The sequence below is a fragment of the Chiloscyllium punctatum genome, chromosome 7 (assembly GCF_047496795.1).
Source record: "Chiloscyllium punctatum isolate Juve2018m chromosome 7, sChiPun1.3, whole genome shotgun sequence".
In the NCBI taxonomy this organism is placed as follows: Eukaryota; Metazoa; Chordata; class Chondrichthyes; order Orectolobiformes; family Hemiscylliidae; genus Chiloscyllium; species Chiloscyllium punctatum.
The window spans coordinates 84,912,617-84,930,555 of record NC_092745.1 but is presented as its reverse complement, the minus strand read 5'-3'; the positions used below and the strand labels follow the sequence as shown (position 1 = coordinate 84,930,555).

The window sequence follows — 17,939 nt, the reverse complement described above, 5'->3', positions numbered from 1 at the left end:
ATCTCATGAATTAATTTTCAATTTATTCCATACACAGTATCTGTTTTCAGACATCAAAGAGAGCTGACGTTAACTCATTCTTGCGGACTATATCTTTGGACATTGTGTTTCAATTTTTTCCCGTTCTGATGAAAGATTATTGACCTGAAACATTAATTCTGTCTCTCCACAGAAGCTGTCTGTAAATTATTACCAATATTTCACTGTTTACTTTTGATTTCCAGCATCCACAGTTCCTTGCTGTTGTATTTGAGAAAAAAAAAGATTGGATTAACCGGGAAAAGCCAGACAGAGTGGAAAATTAAGAAAAAAATTAAGATCAAAATGCGACATTTTAAAAATCTAAATGAAACCGCATTTTTAATTGTTTTCTTTCTGGGCAAATGGGATTGATTGGCAGTCATTACAATTATCATTTCATTGTACAGTACTTACCTTGTTAATTAACTAAACTTTTTGCAGTGAGTGTAATTAGTGTGTAAATGCAGCAACTTCATGAAACACAGGATGGTTTTGTGAAGCTAACAGCAAAGTAGCCCATATCACTAGCAACTTGAGGGAACTTGAAATTGTAGCTCTTCCTCATCAGATATTCTTGGCCGATTTGCACAATAATTATAACATGCTTTTCTCAGAGACCAGTCATAGCAAAATCTAGGCCAATAACTTTCATAGGCCCAGTTTCGCACTTAACATTAACATGATTGCAAGCCTATATTTTCACTTGTAATGTTAACTTCCTTTATTCTTGGAACAAATTGCATGGCGTTCTTAAAACAAAAGGAGACACAGAGTGAGCATAATTAATAAGAATTTCAGAAAAATTCTAAAAAGGTACCCAATATTTCACAGAAGCAAACCTCAATGAAATGTTAACAATCAAAAGATGGCATTGTACTGAGAGTTCATGAATCACCATGCATGGTTAATGAGAGGGTTGTTGAAAAAGAACCTAGAATTAACATACTAAGACCTGTGGAGCATCCTTTGAAGAGAACTGGGTAGCATTTAATCTGCATAATGGTCTAAATTTGGTACACAGTTCAATATCATAGTATAACAGGAGTCTGATAATGAACACCTTTAGTACAACTGTCAAAAATCATTGTGTGGCAAGTTACTTGGATGCGTTTGGGGAGTAGAGCGGAAAATGCATGAAATAAAAATGAGGAGACATCTCAATTCTGTAGTTTTTTTGCACAGCAAAAAGAGATTTCTGAATATCATTTATCGACAATCATTGTATATTGGCTTAAATATCTCAGGTCACTTAAAATGTTCAGTCAAATTTCCAATGAATGCTTCTTATCCCCATTCCAAACAATCTGACATTTTATCTAAGATCAATTTACTTTAACAGTGCAATAATGACATTTAGTAATTGCTAACACACAGGTTAATTCATGATTCAGTATAAATCTTTTCATTACCTGCTGGAGGACGTGCTGGGCAAAGACCTCCTCATGGCCCCAGGGCTCATGCTATAATACGAAGATCCCTCCAAATCTGAGAGGGAGAAATTCGGGCCTGTTCCGGCAGCTATTGGTGCTGGAAGGGCAGAGAGAAATAAGCATAACTTTTTTTGAACAAAAAGATAAAAGCTTCTAAGACTTTTCAGAAAACTAAGACATACAACGAATATGCATTATATTGCAGTCAGGTCATATTTGGCAATCTTAGCTTAACGGTCTTTCAATTAAAAATGCATAATGTTCTGTAAATGTGTTGCAATAATAAGTAGCTTGATTGATTTGAAAAGAATTTGACCTGGGATTAGACTGATCACAATTCTGAAATCTTGCAGTGTGGAAGCTGATACAATGTGTGCAGTAATGCATTGGGAAAAACAGCCATAACTGTCCCAAAGAAAATCAATCATAGCTGCAATATTAATATCTAACCCTAAGGTCTTGTCTGTTGTTTCTTTAAGTGCGAATACTGAAAGCATTTGCTTAAACAGTCATTATTTTTAATTAAAATTTCAGTATTTTTAATTATTGCCCTTAATCACTAAAACTACGCTAATTTATAATTCTATTCTTCATTTAAATTTTGCAAAAGTGTTGAATTTTGTCAAAGGTCTTTATAAATTTTAAGTGGTTATAATGTATCCAAGTTCCAAACATTAACTGTGCAGAAATCTGAAATACATTTTTCAAAGCTAAAACAAAACTCAACATGATAACCTTCATTAAGGAACCTAAGCATCAGGTGATCAAATTGCAGTATAGTATTTTAATATCACTGGATTAACAATATCTGAAAACCAAGTGATCAAAAAATATTCTTAAAGCATACACTTTTAGTAACAAATTAGCAACTAATACTTAGATCATTGAGATAGTAGTTTAGTTTTAAAACTAAAATTCCTTTTAGTTTTCAATCAGAATCATGTGCATTTTATCAACCTTAGACTGGACAGTAAACCTGCACTCTATTCCCTGTAGTGTGTATAGGACACTTTGAGCAGTACAAAATCTGTACCGCATTAAACACAATGACAAGGTTTCTGCTCCATATTTCCCAAGTCCATTAGTTGTTGTCCAGTATTATGCCAGGGTTGAAAATGCATACTTAGTTTAGAATAAGAACCTACATGTGCAGGTTCTCATAAACATCCCGAAAAAGCTACCAAACTACCCCCCACTTAATATTACCCTGATTTTAAGAAATTGCCAGTGAGGTTTAGACAAAATTACAGGAACTTGGCTGAGCCATCTCTTACTGGACTATTTCTCTTTTGTGCTGGAACTATTTTCATCCTTTCAATGGCAAACTGGCTCTAAACATTGCAATGGAATTTTGCTGCACTGGTAAAAGGAACATCTTTTTAAAGCAATCATTAGAATACTACTAATTACAGTTCTTTAACATTTTTAAAACAAACATTTTGGAACACGGCCTGATTCCCTATTCAATCTTAACTCAAAATTAAACTTCCTTTCTTTTATCAACCTTACAGATATCAATCTTTCCCACTGTCCATAGACAGATGTACATATATTAAATCCTACTTCCCCCATGAGGACCTCTCATTCTTCCATGACACGTGAAAGTAGGCAGCCAGTTTACACCCAATTATCTGATGCGGTTGTTCTCAAACTGACCGGTGGAAGGCAAAGGAGGATTGAGTGCTTTTCCTTCCTTCACTTTGAACAAGCAGCTAACCTCCCCATAGCACTCTTTTTCCATCCTGTTCAAAGCTACAGATTAGTCACGCAAGAAATTGTGGTTAAAAGCTTATGTTTTGACATCCAAAATATCTTAGGGAGGCACATCAATTTAGTGCCCGCAGCATCAACTGTGAAACTGGACTACCTTGATAGCAGCAATGAGGAAAGAAACTTAAAAGTGGAAGCATTTTTAGGAAAATCTTGAGTAATGCAGAAGTCACTTAACAATTAACAAACAGTGACAAACAGAAGAAAATTGTTCCCTGCAGCTGGTCACATTAAATTCCTTGCAAAGTCAGAAAAATGTAAAAAGAGCAACCTTTAGGAAACAGATGATTTCAAGGTTGACCTTTTGTGGTTCACACATTTTCTGTTCAGGTGCGAAAAGCATAAAATATTTGACAAATAGCCACTTTTGCACCATAAAATAAATCTATACTAATTAAAATTGACAGAATAACTTCGGTTTGGTAACATAAACCTTTCATACGAGGAACTTTCATTATAAAAGTCTTAATCTTAAATTAAATTGGATGTCTTTTAATATAGTTGACTTAAATATTGCAAGGCTTGATCAGTTTTATCTCATACTGCACTATTGCTCTCCAGTTATTCTTTTCTCTGACTACGCAATATTAGCCACTGCAGCAAGCTGCCAATATTGCCTAGTGGAGCCAGGAATCCTCACTGCACTGAAATCAAGACTGATTGCACCATGTCCTACATTAAATGACTGATTTGCTAGTCTTCAAAATATGGAATTGACTCAGTACTCACATCATTTGCAAAGTCGGGTTCACTTAGTTCAGATGGCTAGATCACAAGTTTGCAATGCAGAGTAACACAAATACCGTGGTTCAATTCCTACACTGGCTGAGGTTGCAATGAAGGTCCTGCCTTCTCAATCTCCCCCCTCATCTGAGGCAAGGTGACTCTCAAGTACAATCACCTCCCTAATGAGAGAACAGCCCTCCAAGACTATGGAGACTTTAATTTACAAACTCTAAAGCCAAAAGTTGCCATTACTTATCCAGTGGTTTGTATTTTACCTAGTAATTTTTCCTATTCTTTTTCAATTATGGCCTGAATTAAATCTAAAAAAATCCTGTAATGCTAATTTGTAAATAAGTTGAACTAATATGGTCCTATTAATCATTCATGCTGACTTGATCAATTAAGTGACTATTAAACAATGTAAAGTTAGTGGAGGAGAAGTATGTTCTATTAATTATCTAAACTGATTCCCAGCTAGACCTCAGTTGGATGATCAACAATAACACAGCAACCGAATTAGCAGTTCACAACAGAGTTGCAATAGAGATAACAGAGAAACTTTAGTTCAAGTTTTATTTTGTGGTTTGTGTTGTAAAGAGCTCGTGCGTAAGCATCAGGTGGGGAAAAGACTGAGTCAATAAAAAATGTTTTCCTTACTGAAATAGTTTGTCCACATTCATTATTTGGGCTCAGAGATGAAGCATGGTCACCTGAGGAACAGCATAACAACAAACGTCAAAGGCTGAATTTTCATCTGGGTGCACTAGCGGCCACACACGTTCCTTCACATTGCTGACTTTGTGTCATTTTGGGCTGCTCATTTTGCAGGTCAGGAATGCCTAGTGTGCAAACTTCTCACCCAACCCACCCTCATTAAGGTCAACTCTCCATTTTAAATGGGAAATGAAATTCAGATTTCCTCCTATGTGCATTTTTAATCAGGTGGAGTGGGTCTTTAGAAGCCTATGAAAAGCCCACCAGGTGAGATAGTTTGCAGAGTAAATTGAAACCTTGCTGAGAAGTCTGAAACGTTATGAAAGGCAAGTATAAAATGTTTTCCCACTTTCAAATTTCACTATTTGATGTCGTATTGAAATGTTTTGAATGCTACGATTCATTCTTTAAAGATAAGACACACTTATGTTGACCAATGTTCTGCATCTGTTCACATGTAACAAAGTGTATTTCCAATGGAGAAAACATAATGCAGTGAAAAATGTTACAGAATGTCACATCCCTGAGTGTTGTCATCTTGTCTACTTTGATTTAAATTGGTCCAGTTGGTCGAGACACTTGGGGAAAAGAAAAATCGAATCAACTGCTCCTTTACACTGATTGGCAAATACTCTATTCTTGAAACTGAAATAAACACCAGCTATTCCCTCCTTTCCAGAGAGAAATCCATTGTTTGGACCATTGTGACCAATATTAATAATTCACTTCATTTCTTGCTCTAATGGGTTTTAACCCAGTTGGTGTTCCATTCATCTGAGAATGGATGGAATTTCAGTAAGTTGTTAAAAACAGATCATCCTTTAATGTAGTTTCTGGTTTTTTGGCACAAGATTATAAGTAATGCATGGTGTTATTCACATGGCAGAATTTGTTTTTAATCAGAATCAATGAGTTGGAGGGTTCTATTTGGCGTGGTGATGGGATCATTTCCCATTTCCCCAAATTAATGCAAAACATACTCAATTGGTATTGCATGGAATCACAGGACTGTATCTAGTGCAAAAGATCATGGCTTGAGAGATTTCATGGGGACCACAGCAGTGACATGTAGTGGTACAGGTAATCTAAGGTGCTTGGAGGAGATAACCAAGTCATAGAGTCAGTAAGATGTACAGCACACAGATTGACCTTGCGTCCAACTCGTCCATGCCGACCAGATATCCTAATCTAACCTAGTTCCATTTGCTAGCACTTGGCCCATATCCCTCTAAACACTTCCTATTCATACATCCATCCAGAATTCTTTTAAATACTGTAATTGTACCAGCCTCCACCAGGTCCTCTTGCAGCTCATTCCATACATACACCATGCTCTGCATGAAAACGTTGCCCCTTAGGTCCCTTTTATATCTTTCCCCCTCACCCGAAACCTACGCCCTCTAGTTCTGGACTCCCCATCCTAGGGAAAAGGATTTGTTTATTTACCCTATCCTTGCCCCTCATGATTTATTAAATCTCTAAGGTCACCCCTCAGCCTCTGACACTCCAGGGAAAACAGGCCCAGCCAATTCAGCCTCTCCCTATAGCTCAAATCCTCCAACCCTGGCAACATCCTTGTAAATCTTTTCTGAACCCTTTCAAGTTTCACAATATCTTTCTTCACTATCCTATCTACCTGTGACTCTACTTTCAAGGAACTATGAACCTGCAAGCCAAGGTCTCATTGTTCAGCAACACTCCCTCGGACCTTACCATTAAGTAAGTCTGTAAGTCCTGCTCTGATTTTCTTTTCAATAATGCAGCACCTCGCATGTATCTAAATTAAACTCCATCTGTCGCTCCTCAGTCCATTTTCCCATCTGACCAAGATCCCATTGTATTTTACAGTAACATTCTTTGCTGTCCATGACACCTTCAATTTTGGTGTCATCTGCAAACTTACTAACTGCACCTCCTATGTTCACATCTAAAACATTTATATAAATGACAAAAAGTAATGGGCCCAGCACCGACCCTTGTGGCACACCACTGGTTACAGGCCTCCAATCTGAAAAGCAACCCCCCGCCACCCTCTGTCTTCTACCTTAGAGCCAGTTCTGTATTCAAATGGCTAGTTCTCCCTCTATTCCATGTAACCTTGCTAACCAGCCTCCCATAAGGAACCTTGTCAAACTCCTTATTGGAGTCCATATAGATCCTGATGAAGGCTCTGGCCTGAAAAGTCAATTTTCTTGCTCCTCAGATGATGTGCTTTCCCATCAACACACTCACAACTCCATATAGATTACTCTACCATTCTGCCCTCATCAATCCTCATTGTTATTTCTTCAAAACAACTCTAATCAAATTCGTGAGACATGATTTCCTGTGCACAAAGCCATGCTGACTATCCCTAATCAATCCTTGCCTTTCCAAATACATGTAAATCCTGTCCCTCAGGATTCTCTCCAACAACTTGCCCACCACTGATGTCAGGCTCACAGGTGTATAGTTCCCTGGCTTTTCCTTACCCCCCTTCTTAAACAATGGCACCACGTTAGCCAACCTCCAGTCTTCCGGCACCTCACCTGTGACTATCAATGAGGCAAATATCTCAGCAAGAGGCCGAGCAATCACTTCCCTAGCTTCCCACAGAGTTCTAGGGTACACCGATGAGGTCCTGGGAATTTATACACTTTCAGGCATTTCAAGACATCTAGCACCTCCTCCACTGTAATATAGACATTTTTCAAGATGTCATCATCTATTTTCCCACAGTCCATAGCTTCCAGATCTTTCTCCACAGTAAACACAGAGGCAAAATACTTGTTTAGTATCTCCCACACCTCCTGTGGCTACACACATAGGCTAACTTGCTGATCTTTGAGGTGCCCTATTCTCTCCCTAGTTACCCTTTTGTCCTTAGTGTATTGACAAAAACCCTATTTACTAAAGCTATCTCGTGTCTCCTTTTGCTCTCCTGATTTCCCTCTTAAGTATACTCCTCCTACCTTTATAGTCTGAGGATCCACTCAATCTCTTCTGTCCATACCTGACATATGCTTCCTTCTATTTCTTAATCAAAACCTCAATTTCTCTAGTCATCCAGCAATCTCTATACCTACCAGCCTTTCATTTCACCCTAACAGGAATATACTATCTCTGGATTCTCATTATTTCATTTTTGAAGGCTTCCCACTTTCCAGCCGTCTTTTTATGCATGAACATCAGCCCAACAATCAGCTTTTTAAAGTTCTTGCCTAATACCGTCAAAATTAGCCTTCCTCCAAATTAGAACTTCAACTTTTACATCTGTTTTATCCTTTTCCATCACTATGTTAAAACTGGCCCCAAAGTGCTCCCCCACTGACACCTCAGTCAGCTGCCCTGCCTTATTTGCACATTCTCCCCGTGTCTGCGTGGGTTTCCTCCGGGTGCTCCGGTTTCCTCCCACACTCCAAAGATGTGCAGGTTAGGTGAATTGGCCATGCTAAATTGCCCGTAGTGTTAGGTAAGGGGTAGATGTAGGGGTATGGGTGGGTTGCGCTTCGGCGGGGCGGTGTGGACTTGTTGGGCCGAAGGGCCTGTTTCCACACTGTAAGTAATCTAATCTAATCTAATCTAATTTCCCAAACACTCTCCTTACTCACACCTCATGCTTTCTAGTAATGCATTGTAAACACAACCCTTGCATGAAAAGATAACAATAGTATATGAATTACACAGGTACCAAGTGTGCAGATACAAGCTGCAAAAGTGTGCAATTTGGGTTTTCCTGTGTCCAGAAGAAGAAACAGCTCCAATGAAGAAAATAGGGTGAAGTTAACTGGGACAGAAAAATATATATTAACGTCCTGATACTAAAGTGTTAGCAGCTGCTACTGTGCTCATATGGCATACACAATCTCAACTGGGCAGTCAGAAGGGAGTGGTAAAAGTACATGATCTAAAATTTGAATACCATGTCCCCCCTTGCCCTGCACAAGTCTTTTTTTATTGTGACGCACAATCATTTATGCATTTTGTAATCCCTGCACTGCAGTGGAAGATCAATTACTGACGTGATCAGATTACCTATAGTGTGGAAACAGGCCCTTTGGCCCAACAAGTCCACACCAACCCTCTGAAGAGTGACCTACCCAGTCCCATTTCCCTCTGACTAATGCACCTAACACTATGGGCAATTTAGCATGGCCAATTCAATTGACCTGCCCATCTTTGTGATGTGGGAGGAAACCAGAACACCTGCAGGAAACTCACGCAGACACAGGGATAATGTGCATACTCCACACAGACAGTCGTCCAAGGCTGGAATTGAACCTGGAACCCTGGTGCTGTGAGGCACCACTAAGCCACCATGCTGAATAAAAATATTTGCAGCATACATCAAAAATGACTGCTAGCTATCGACCAAACAATTATCTTGAGTTCCACTTACAAATACAATAAACCAGCAATGTCACAGAGATTTTTGTAAAGCTCTAAAAAGTTATTGATTGAACAAGTTTTCAGTGAAATAGGGATGTGTTGCAGAATTGAAGCCTGAGGTAAGACCAGTGATAAACATTCAAGGTATATCCTCAATTAGATGACCAAAGAAGGATCTTAGGTTCAATGGTGTTGGGGGAAGAGTTGTGAATTAACTCGAACAAGGCAGAATAGAAGCATTGCAGGGGCACAAGAGAACCAATAGAGGAATGAATGGAAAGTTACCTCATTGAAGGAAGGGAGAAGAGAAGAAAGAGTCAATCATAGGAGGAGGAAAGCAAGAGATCTATCCTCGAGGAGTTGAATATACAACTCAGAAAGTGAAAATGAAGTCAGGAGGAGAAAATCTTAATTGAGGTTATGGAGGGCACAGAAGTAAGTGCCTCATTAGAAGGTGGCAAGCTTTGCAGCTAGCAGAGTGACAGAGGAAACACATTTTTGAAAGGAAGGGAGACTGCAGCAGGCTGGATTTCTGCAATTTGGATGAAACATGGAAACAGATTTTCTGCTTTGGCCATAATTGGTAATTCAGTTAAAAAAAATTGTGCTCAAAATTGCATCCATTTTGTAAAGTCTCATTTTGTGATTCTTAAATTACTGAAATTATCTTTCAAAATATAATGTGACACTTGTTAGCAATTGTTGGGTGAAGCAATCAATTTCTTCATCAAAGCAAAAATAGATTAAAATGAACATCTTTTAAATCAACTAAACTGTCAATGTCATGGTTGCCAAAAAGAACCAGCTATATTTCAGAGCTTCCTCAAAACCGTGCAAATGAGCGCTATTGCAGCAAAGTCCAAACCATGATTACTGAGAGACCTGCCCAATTTTGTGGGCAGGGCCTGCTTCTACTGCAACTTGTTTTAACCTAGCATAAAAGATCACGGGTTCACAAGTTGCGCTGAAGATAGTAACGTTTTAAGCACAAGCTACTTATGCATGTGTATGCCAAATTCAAGCAAACTGCCGTGAAAAATAGTGTCAGCAAGTGGAAAGTTCACACTGGCTTTCATGATTTTACTATTAGAAATCTCAGTGATGGAGCAATGAGAAGAGCATGTAGCAATGGAAACATTGGTCACAACTGAGCAAAACAAAATCTAATAAAGTCTCTCTTAATCCCGCCACTGATTTGATCTGTGCATTGTGTGTATGAAAACAAAGAGGCAGTGGCGATCTGAAGAGGGCTGGTGGAGAAATAATGCTAAGTAACACCAGCAATCAAGAAGCTGATATTGAATATACTGATTATTAAGCAATACAGTATCAATGAACTCATCTGAATGTGAAGTGAAAATTGACATAGTTCCCTCAGTAGAGAGAGATAGTTAGGAGCAAGTTTAATCCAAGGCTCACCATGCCTCAGATGAGGAACGAGGTGGTTTGGGAATTGAACCCGTGCTGTTGGCATCACTGCAACATTAACCAGCCGTCGAGCCAACTGAGCTATTGTTCTCATCAGTATCCCTTGACATCTTATGGGAGAATAAATGTCCACTACGATTTCCTGTTCAGGTTAGTTACACAATAAAGCAACCTGCTTTTAGACAGTGAATTTAACATAGAGAAATGTCACAATGCACTTTATGCCAGCATAACTAGACAAAAAAAACAAAGTCAATGAAGAATATTTTAGGATAGAAAGGGAGATTTTAAGATAGATCTTACAATAATGGGGATGGTGGAGACTGAGGAAGGAAATTCCAGACAGCAAGACTTAAGCAAATAAAAGTACAAATGAAAAATAGGCTCCTGGATTCCAGTGAAGGAGAATAAATGAAAACAAGTAAAAAACAAAATATTTTAGTGCTGGAAATCTGAAATAAAAACAGAAAACCCAGGAAAAACTCTGCAGATCCAACTGTGAAGAGGGAACAGTTAATGTTTTGAGCCAAAAACTCTTGAGTTCTTTAAAACATGAGCCCTTTCCTTTTTCCACAAATGCTACTGGAACTAACTGCTGGAGCTAATTGCATATGAAATTGCATTTCCTCAGTGTAGGAAATTTGCATAGAAATCTGATATCTCAATGCTCAAATATTTAAGTGACTGTATTAAAAAAAATGACAAGATCATTGAAAACAAAATGACTTGTACAAACAGAACAAACAGGAGATATCTTAGGTTCAGAAGTATTGTGCGAGTAAAAAAATATAAGCACAGCAGAACAACAAAATGGCACTTGATAAGGCATGGCACCATCAATAGATCTGAGAATTTACTGGGACTGGGCCTAGAAGGGAAAACTATCTGAATAATCTAGAATTAATCTGAGTTGTTAACTTGACCACGGAGTGGATCAAGATCAATCATACCATGAAAACGAGGATGCAGAACCATTTTACCTGAAGTGTTGACAGATAAAGTATTAAAGAGACAACATCCAATACAACTAAATACTTTTTGTTTAAAAAAATCTTTCACGAACAAAGAACATAGCTCATAAAGATGGAAACCGTTTTTTTTTGGCTGACCCCTTCAACTGTCAAGTACCTGAAATGAAGTCAGACATAAGAGGGTAAATTTCATGAGATGCATCTGCTGAATACCACATGTGGGATTCAGCACAACTCTGTCAAGCATGAGATCTTATTGAAAGTAAATCTGAAAAGACTATTGATTGAGTTGGCCAACTATGCTGTTATTGATGGAGAGGAAGGATCCAGAATGGTGGGAATTTATGGCTTTTGCTTCCGCATCTGGAATGACAATGATAAAAAATAATGTAGATTTCATCTGATAGATAGAGCGATGATTGACCACACTGAAGAAGAATAGAAAGAATTTGTTGACCTTTCAGTCACAGAATTAGCATTCTGTAATTACGTTTACACTCAGTGAAACTTTCACTTAATACTAAAGTGTCAGACCTTTATGATACAATAGCAACTGAAATTATGTGTGTTTAAATTTGTGAATCACTAATCTGTCGAGAAGAAACAATTCGCAAAGTGTATGAACTTGTCTATTTTAGGGTAAAATTTTCTGATTTAAATGCCGTGCTGCATAGTACTGGACCATTAATACATGGTAGCAAAGCCATGGGACAAGAAAGCATGGTTATTTCTTGGTTATGCTCTTGGGATCGATCAAGTGGAGGGTAGAAAGTGTTCCTATGTTAAAAGAAAAATTAGAAGACTCATTATGGATCACAATTGTTCATCTTCCATCAGACATTTCAGTGCAAAATCAGAAATTATCTGTTAGTAGCTCACCTACTCATTTACTTGACTAGAGATTACTGTAACTGAAAATGTGTTGCTGGAAAAGCGCAGCAGGTCATGCAGCATCCAAGGAACAGGAGAATCGACGTTTCGGGCATCAGCCCTTCTTCAGGAAATGCCTGAAACGTCGATTCTCCTTTTCCTTGGATGCTGCCTGACCTGTTGCGCTTTTCCAGCAACACATTTTCAGCTTGGATCTCCAGCATCTGCAGTCCTCACTTTCTCCTCCTTAGAGATTACTGTAAGCCAATAGCAAAGGTACAGACAGACCTCATTTAAAGTTGAAGTTGCATTTCAAAAAATATAACTTTAAGTGAAAAGACTTTAAATGAAGCATGACTCTCATAAGAATTAATGGTAAAACGAGTTACGTTCCATAGGGCCTTCCTTAGCAGAAAATAAATTCTAACTATACACACCAAGTTGAAATATAATACTTTAAATGATTAAATTCTGATATCAATAAATTAAATAATGTAAAATAAAGCAATCTAAAAATACCAGCATAAAAGAAATGCAACATTTTACTTAATAATATCTCTGAAAGCGCACCCTCTGGTGATGGAGCTAGGTGAGATGTTACCTAGGGTCTGCACAAACTGGGCTTTGGGTCACTTGCTGGGTGCCTTGCCTGTTCCTGGCAGCTTTTTGATAGTCTTTTTTTGGATACCGCAGTATCCCTTCTTGTCTGTTGTCACCATCTCCCATGTCCACTCAAGCCACTGCTCAACGGAACTGCTCCACATGACTGGCTGCAGCATGGGGCGCAGCTATTCGCTGGTCTGCTCTGCCAGCTGTGGGAGTAGGGATAGCTATGGAGTTCTAAAAATAACTAATACTACGCTGACTGGGATGAGAAGCTCAGTCATGCCCAGGTGGGCCTTGGGGCACTGGCAGCCTGTCAGGGTGGGGGCGGTGGTCCACCTGACAGGCAACGGCTGCATCACATCAGAGGGTGAGTGGCAGCTCCAGTGGGTGGTCTGGGACCTAGTGGGTGAGGAGATGAGGCCCACTGGTGAAAATCACCATTCTGAAGACTGGGAATGGCCACAAGTCTGAGAGAAGGGATGTCAAGACAACATGACAACAACTCCATCAGGTGACACACTGCTGTGAAAAATGTCAAGACAAATTTCACGAGACTCAATGAGATTTCCAGTCCAAATATCTTACTGACATTAGTGTGAAACAATACTAAGTGGGTAACTTTAAACAAGGATTCCCTGGAAATAATCTTTTTCATTTGCTTTCAAATGTAGAATATGCAAACATGACAAATATTACATTTCTCCATTTGAACAAAAATGTTTTCGAGACACCTTCACTGAAAGCTACTCCTCCCTTTACAATTTCTGCTTTATTCAGTTTGCCAATTCTAGACTGGTTATAATGAAAGGGCAGTAGATCCCCAAAGGTCAGATAACAAACCTCTCTTGATGTGTTAAGCAGTGTTATTGAATAACTAGTGGAAAAAAAATTACAAAAAGCCTTTTTTTAGCTTGTGGGTTCTCCTTCAGAAGTTTTAGCAATGCCTGGCTCTTAAACAATTTGCATATTTCAAACACTGCATCAATATTGTTTCAGTACAATTTTATTCTTCTTCCATCTTACAAATTTTCTAAGAAGGTACTCTTTGGTCTTTCCAAAAATTGCTGATGACAGCCAACTGCAGACTAACACATTTTAAAATGCTGAATAAAAACTGAGAGAATTGCAGATGCTGTGAATCAGAAACAAAAACAGAAGTTGCTGGAAAAGCTCAACAGGTCTGGCAGCATCTGTGAAGAGAAATCAAAGTTAACATTTTGGGTCTGGTGACCCTTCCTCAGAGCTCGGTAGGCTTGAGGCGTCAAATGGCTTACCTCTACTCCTATTTCAAATCTTCATACATATTGCATTTATGCTGTGTCAGTTTGAACTGTCATGTAATGTACCTTTACAAATCTTATGAATAAAATATGTCATAATGAAAAAATAAAAGTTATTTGACTGTGGAAGAGGTTAGAATGAAACCTAACCATGTATTCACATGCCCAAAAGTATACGTCTTCAGCAATGGTCACTGGATAATTACCAGGAACCATTTTGTTTCTATCTACTGCCACTTCAAAGCCAAAATTATTGTCTATATGGCAGCTAGTGACCAAGAACAAGACATTAAAAGGTACAAGAAATGGTACTACGATCTGGCCAGATACTGTGCCACCATTTTCATACCACAATTTTCATTTCCCAGCCACTTTGCTGGAGGGTGTGCCAAAGTGGAGACCCGGTATCATATTGGAAGGAGGGCAAGAACACAGAAGGCGGCACAGGGCTAGTGCTAACCAACATTATGTATGGCACTTAGAGAGGTCATAGTGGAGATCGAAAATTGAATATCTTTTGCAAAGCACTGTGCAATTAGGATGAAGTGTTCCAGCAGACAGGAGAGATCTGTGAAATAATGAAAAACTGGCAAGAAATAAGAACATGTTAATCTTTTCTTCCTTCACAAAGTGCTTTGGGATGTTGTCCACATTAAGAGTATTATTATTGCACTATTGTATTTCAGCAAGAGACTTGCATGCAAAGGCTGCTGTTTAACTCTTTCAGAACTCTTTCTAAGTCCCAGATGATAGAAAATTAAAGTGAAAGATGATGGAACTGTGTACAGAAAGACATAAATGGAAAACTAGAAAGATAGAAACTCAATATCTGCCAATTGGAAGAACACAATACTGTGGAGTCTATTACTCAAATAAATGCCAGATGTTGTATCCACTCTGACAAAGCCTTCGAAAAGTTAACCATCTTTTGTCAAGCATTCTTTTGCAGATTCAGGCAGACCAGTCATGGAGTTTACACATTGTCTGTTTTTCCGTTCTGAGTAATTGTGACAGAAAGGACATGGGAGCAGTTGGTACACTTACACTAATGGTTACTGTGTATAATAATGGTTACGAAAGAATACCAAGTGGAGAGAAATTAGAGGGAGACTAGCCCTCACACGAAAAGTACAGCCAATGCTTCAAAAATGCTCACTGGCAAAATCCAGGCGCAATACTTTGCAACTGTAGTGGATGCCATCTCTTTACCTTGCTTGAATATGCAATGAACACATTCAGGGACTTTTGTTTATTCCATTGGGTTTTAAAAGAGTGGTCAATGGTACAGAGTACAGGTCAAAAGGGTATTAAGTCACTTTTGATCAATGTGCTGCAGGCTAAAAGAGAAAAAGAGCTTGAGATGAGAATTACTAGCGCTCCAAACAGAGACATAATGCTGGGGTGAAAGTGAGCAGAAATCAAATCTGCTCTTGAATGGGACTGAAGTGCTCTTGTTCTGAAATAGAGATGATTGCATGAAAAACTAGGACACTACGCTCACGGACAATTATTGAGTTTTAGTACATGGCTAAGCTGTAAGCGTTTCAAGACAATAATACAGTTTGGATGATGTAAACAAAAAACAATCCTCCGAGGGTAAAGGAGCAAGATTCTTCTCAGCATTTTCACAGGAACATTGTGGCTATCAGAAGCCTCTTAATTATCATATTCAAAGCATGGCCATCATGTAAAATATCAGTTGACAATATTAAATTAAACAGTATATTCAAACTTCAGATTGCTATACAATGGTGTTTGCATCCTTCATTTTCTACATATGAACGGTTGGAACTATGCCCCTGAAGCCCAAGTTAATTTGCCCAATCACATTCTGTGTTTCTGCTCACCAGAAGGGACCTTGTGGGGTTTTCCAAGTTGCCCTGATTTGCATACCGCTTTTGCATTCCCTTTGTGGTTTGTGTGATGTGCTGCAAGCTTGGACTGGAACAGAAATGTGCAGATGTCATTTGAAGCAGCAGCTGCAGTTCCTGATTACTGAAAATTGATTCCTGTTGCTTCTTCTCCTGAGTTATATGAGGTGTGAGGTGAGTGAGGAATCTGCCAATTCCCGCAGTGGAAGGAGGTTGGCTCAATTTTCTGAGAAGGGCTGATAAGTAGGATAAAGCAGCTGACAGCAAGAAAAACCCCTATTTCTGGCTCTCCGACATCAATGGGGTGCTGTCTTTGCTGAATCAGGACTTCACTGTAGACATTCTGCAAAAATGTTCTAGCCATCTTCAGCTGCTTTATCATTGACATGTGCTACATCCAAAGTACCATTTGCTGACAATTTCACATTGTTCAGCTCCAGTCACATTATCCACTGATAATGAAGCAGTTCCTGCCAACGTACTGCAAGACCTGGATAACATCCAGATGTCGGAAAGAAAGCGATAGTAACATTCACCCCATGTAAACTCTAGATAACAAATAACTCACACAAGGGAAAGCCCAGCCAATTCCCTTTGACCTGCAGCGTCTTCAGCAAGTCCCATGCCAGCAACAGACCAAGTCACCTAAAATGTAACAAGATCAGCCACTTCAACATCATAGCTGCAAGCCTAGGCCAGAAACTGGGCACTTCTATGGAAAGAGGATGATTCTGTGCAGAGGTGACTCCATACTGGGCTGAGAGTAATGTGCTCAATAATTGGTACTTCTATGTTCTTTTTCCTCCATCTTTTCTGACACAAGACATCCATGGTACCTTGAAATAAGACAGTGGTGTTAAGGATCAAGACTGCATAGACTTGTCTTTGTCATGCAGGTTTAAGATGGTAAGTGAGGAACTCTGAAATACTGGTCCAGCAGATAATGACTTTCTGATGAAATATCTGCAGATATAGGGCTCCTCTGACATGCTCAGAAAAGCTTGACATGTTATAACAACATGGTCCCTAGATGGTGCTAATTCCTCCTTTGTACCAGGTTCATCACCTGGCTGAAATATCTTCGTTCTCCATCTCCGTGATGGCTCAGGAAGTTCCTGTGGGATAGCCATTCTAGCCGAACCACACTGTAATCTGGCTCAGACAAGCACTTAAACTTAACAGGGATGCAAAAATGAAACAACAATGAAATAAACCAGCTGAATTTGGGAGATGAAACAAATAATCCCGCTGAAATATTAGTGAGCTTAGAAAATGAAATAGGTGAAAAACAAAGTCTCAAAAGTCACATTATAGATGCTGGCAGCAAACATTTGAACAGAATGCAGGAACTTTCAGCAGCCAGTAATATATCGCAATGGCATCACATAAATTAACTGAACATGTCAAAAACTCTGATGTAACAAAAGCATGCCCGATGTATGAAACAAAAGGGCTCGTAGGGATGTCACGACATGAAGCAGCACAAACTTCATGTAGTTTACTGTTGGAGAATGAGAGATGTGAAAGTGATCTTTAAACTGACTGCAATCACTTGTCTCCCCAATATATAAGTACCTCTTAAACCCATAAAGCCTGAACACAGTCTGTTCTGATATAATATGATAGTTCTGTTCCTGTGCAATCCCGCAGTATTAAAAAAATTGTGTAATAGCAGCAACATTTAAACCAATGGGACCGGAATCACATTATAACCAATACAAGTAAGGAAAGATCAAATTCGACAAATAGTGGTCTTAATTATTCAATCACGTCATAGTCAATTCACATTGAAGAAACGCGCATTACAGCAGAACCAACTGTATAACTGTTTACGAAACTACGATTGAAATTAGAAGTTGATACAACAAACAAACAAGATTTGTT

General features: G+C 38.8%; 1 protein-coding gene across 9 annotated transcripts in view; it reads right to left on the bottom strand.

Annotated features, from left to right (window-relative positions):
* nfia (nuclear factor I/A) overlaps positions 1-17,939 on the bottom strand; it is a 732,272-nt gene that overhangs the window by 171,226 nt on the left and 543,107 nt on the right. For all 9 annotated transcript variants that reach the window (XR_011961149.1, XR_011961150.1, XR_011961147.1 and 6 more), the window contains one exon: positions 1,431-1,548. Coding sequence is in view for 3 of the 9 variants with exons in the window: in XM_072574236.1 (XP_072430337.1) it covers positions 1,431-1,548 (118 nt within the window). In the remaining 6 variants the exon portion in view is untranslated. The remainder of the gene's footprint in view (positions 1-1,430; positions 1,549-17,939) is intronic.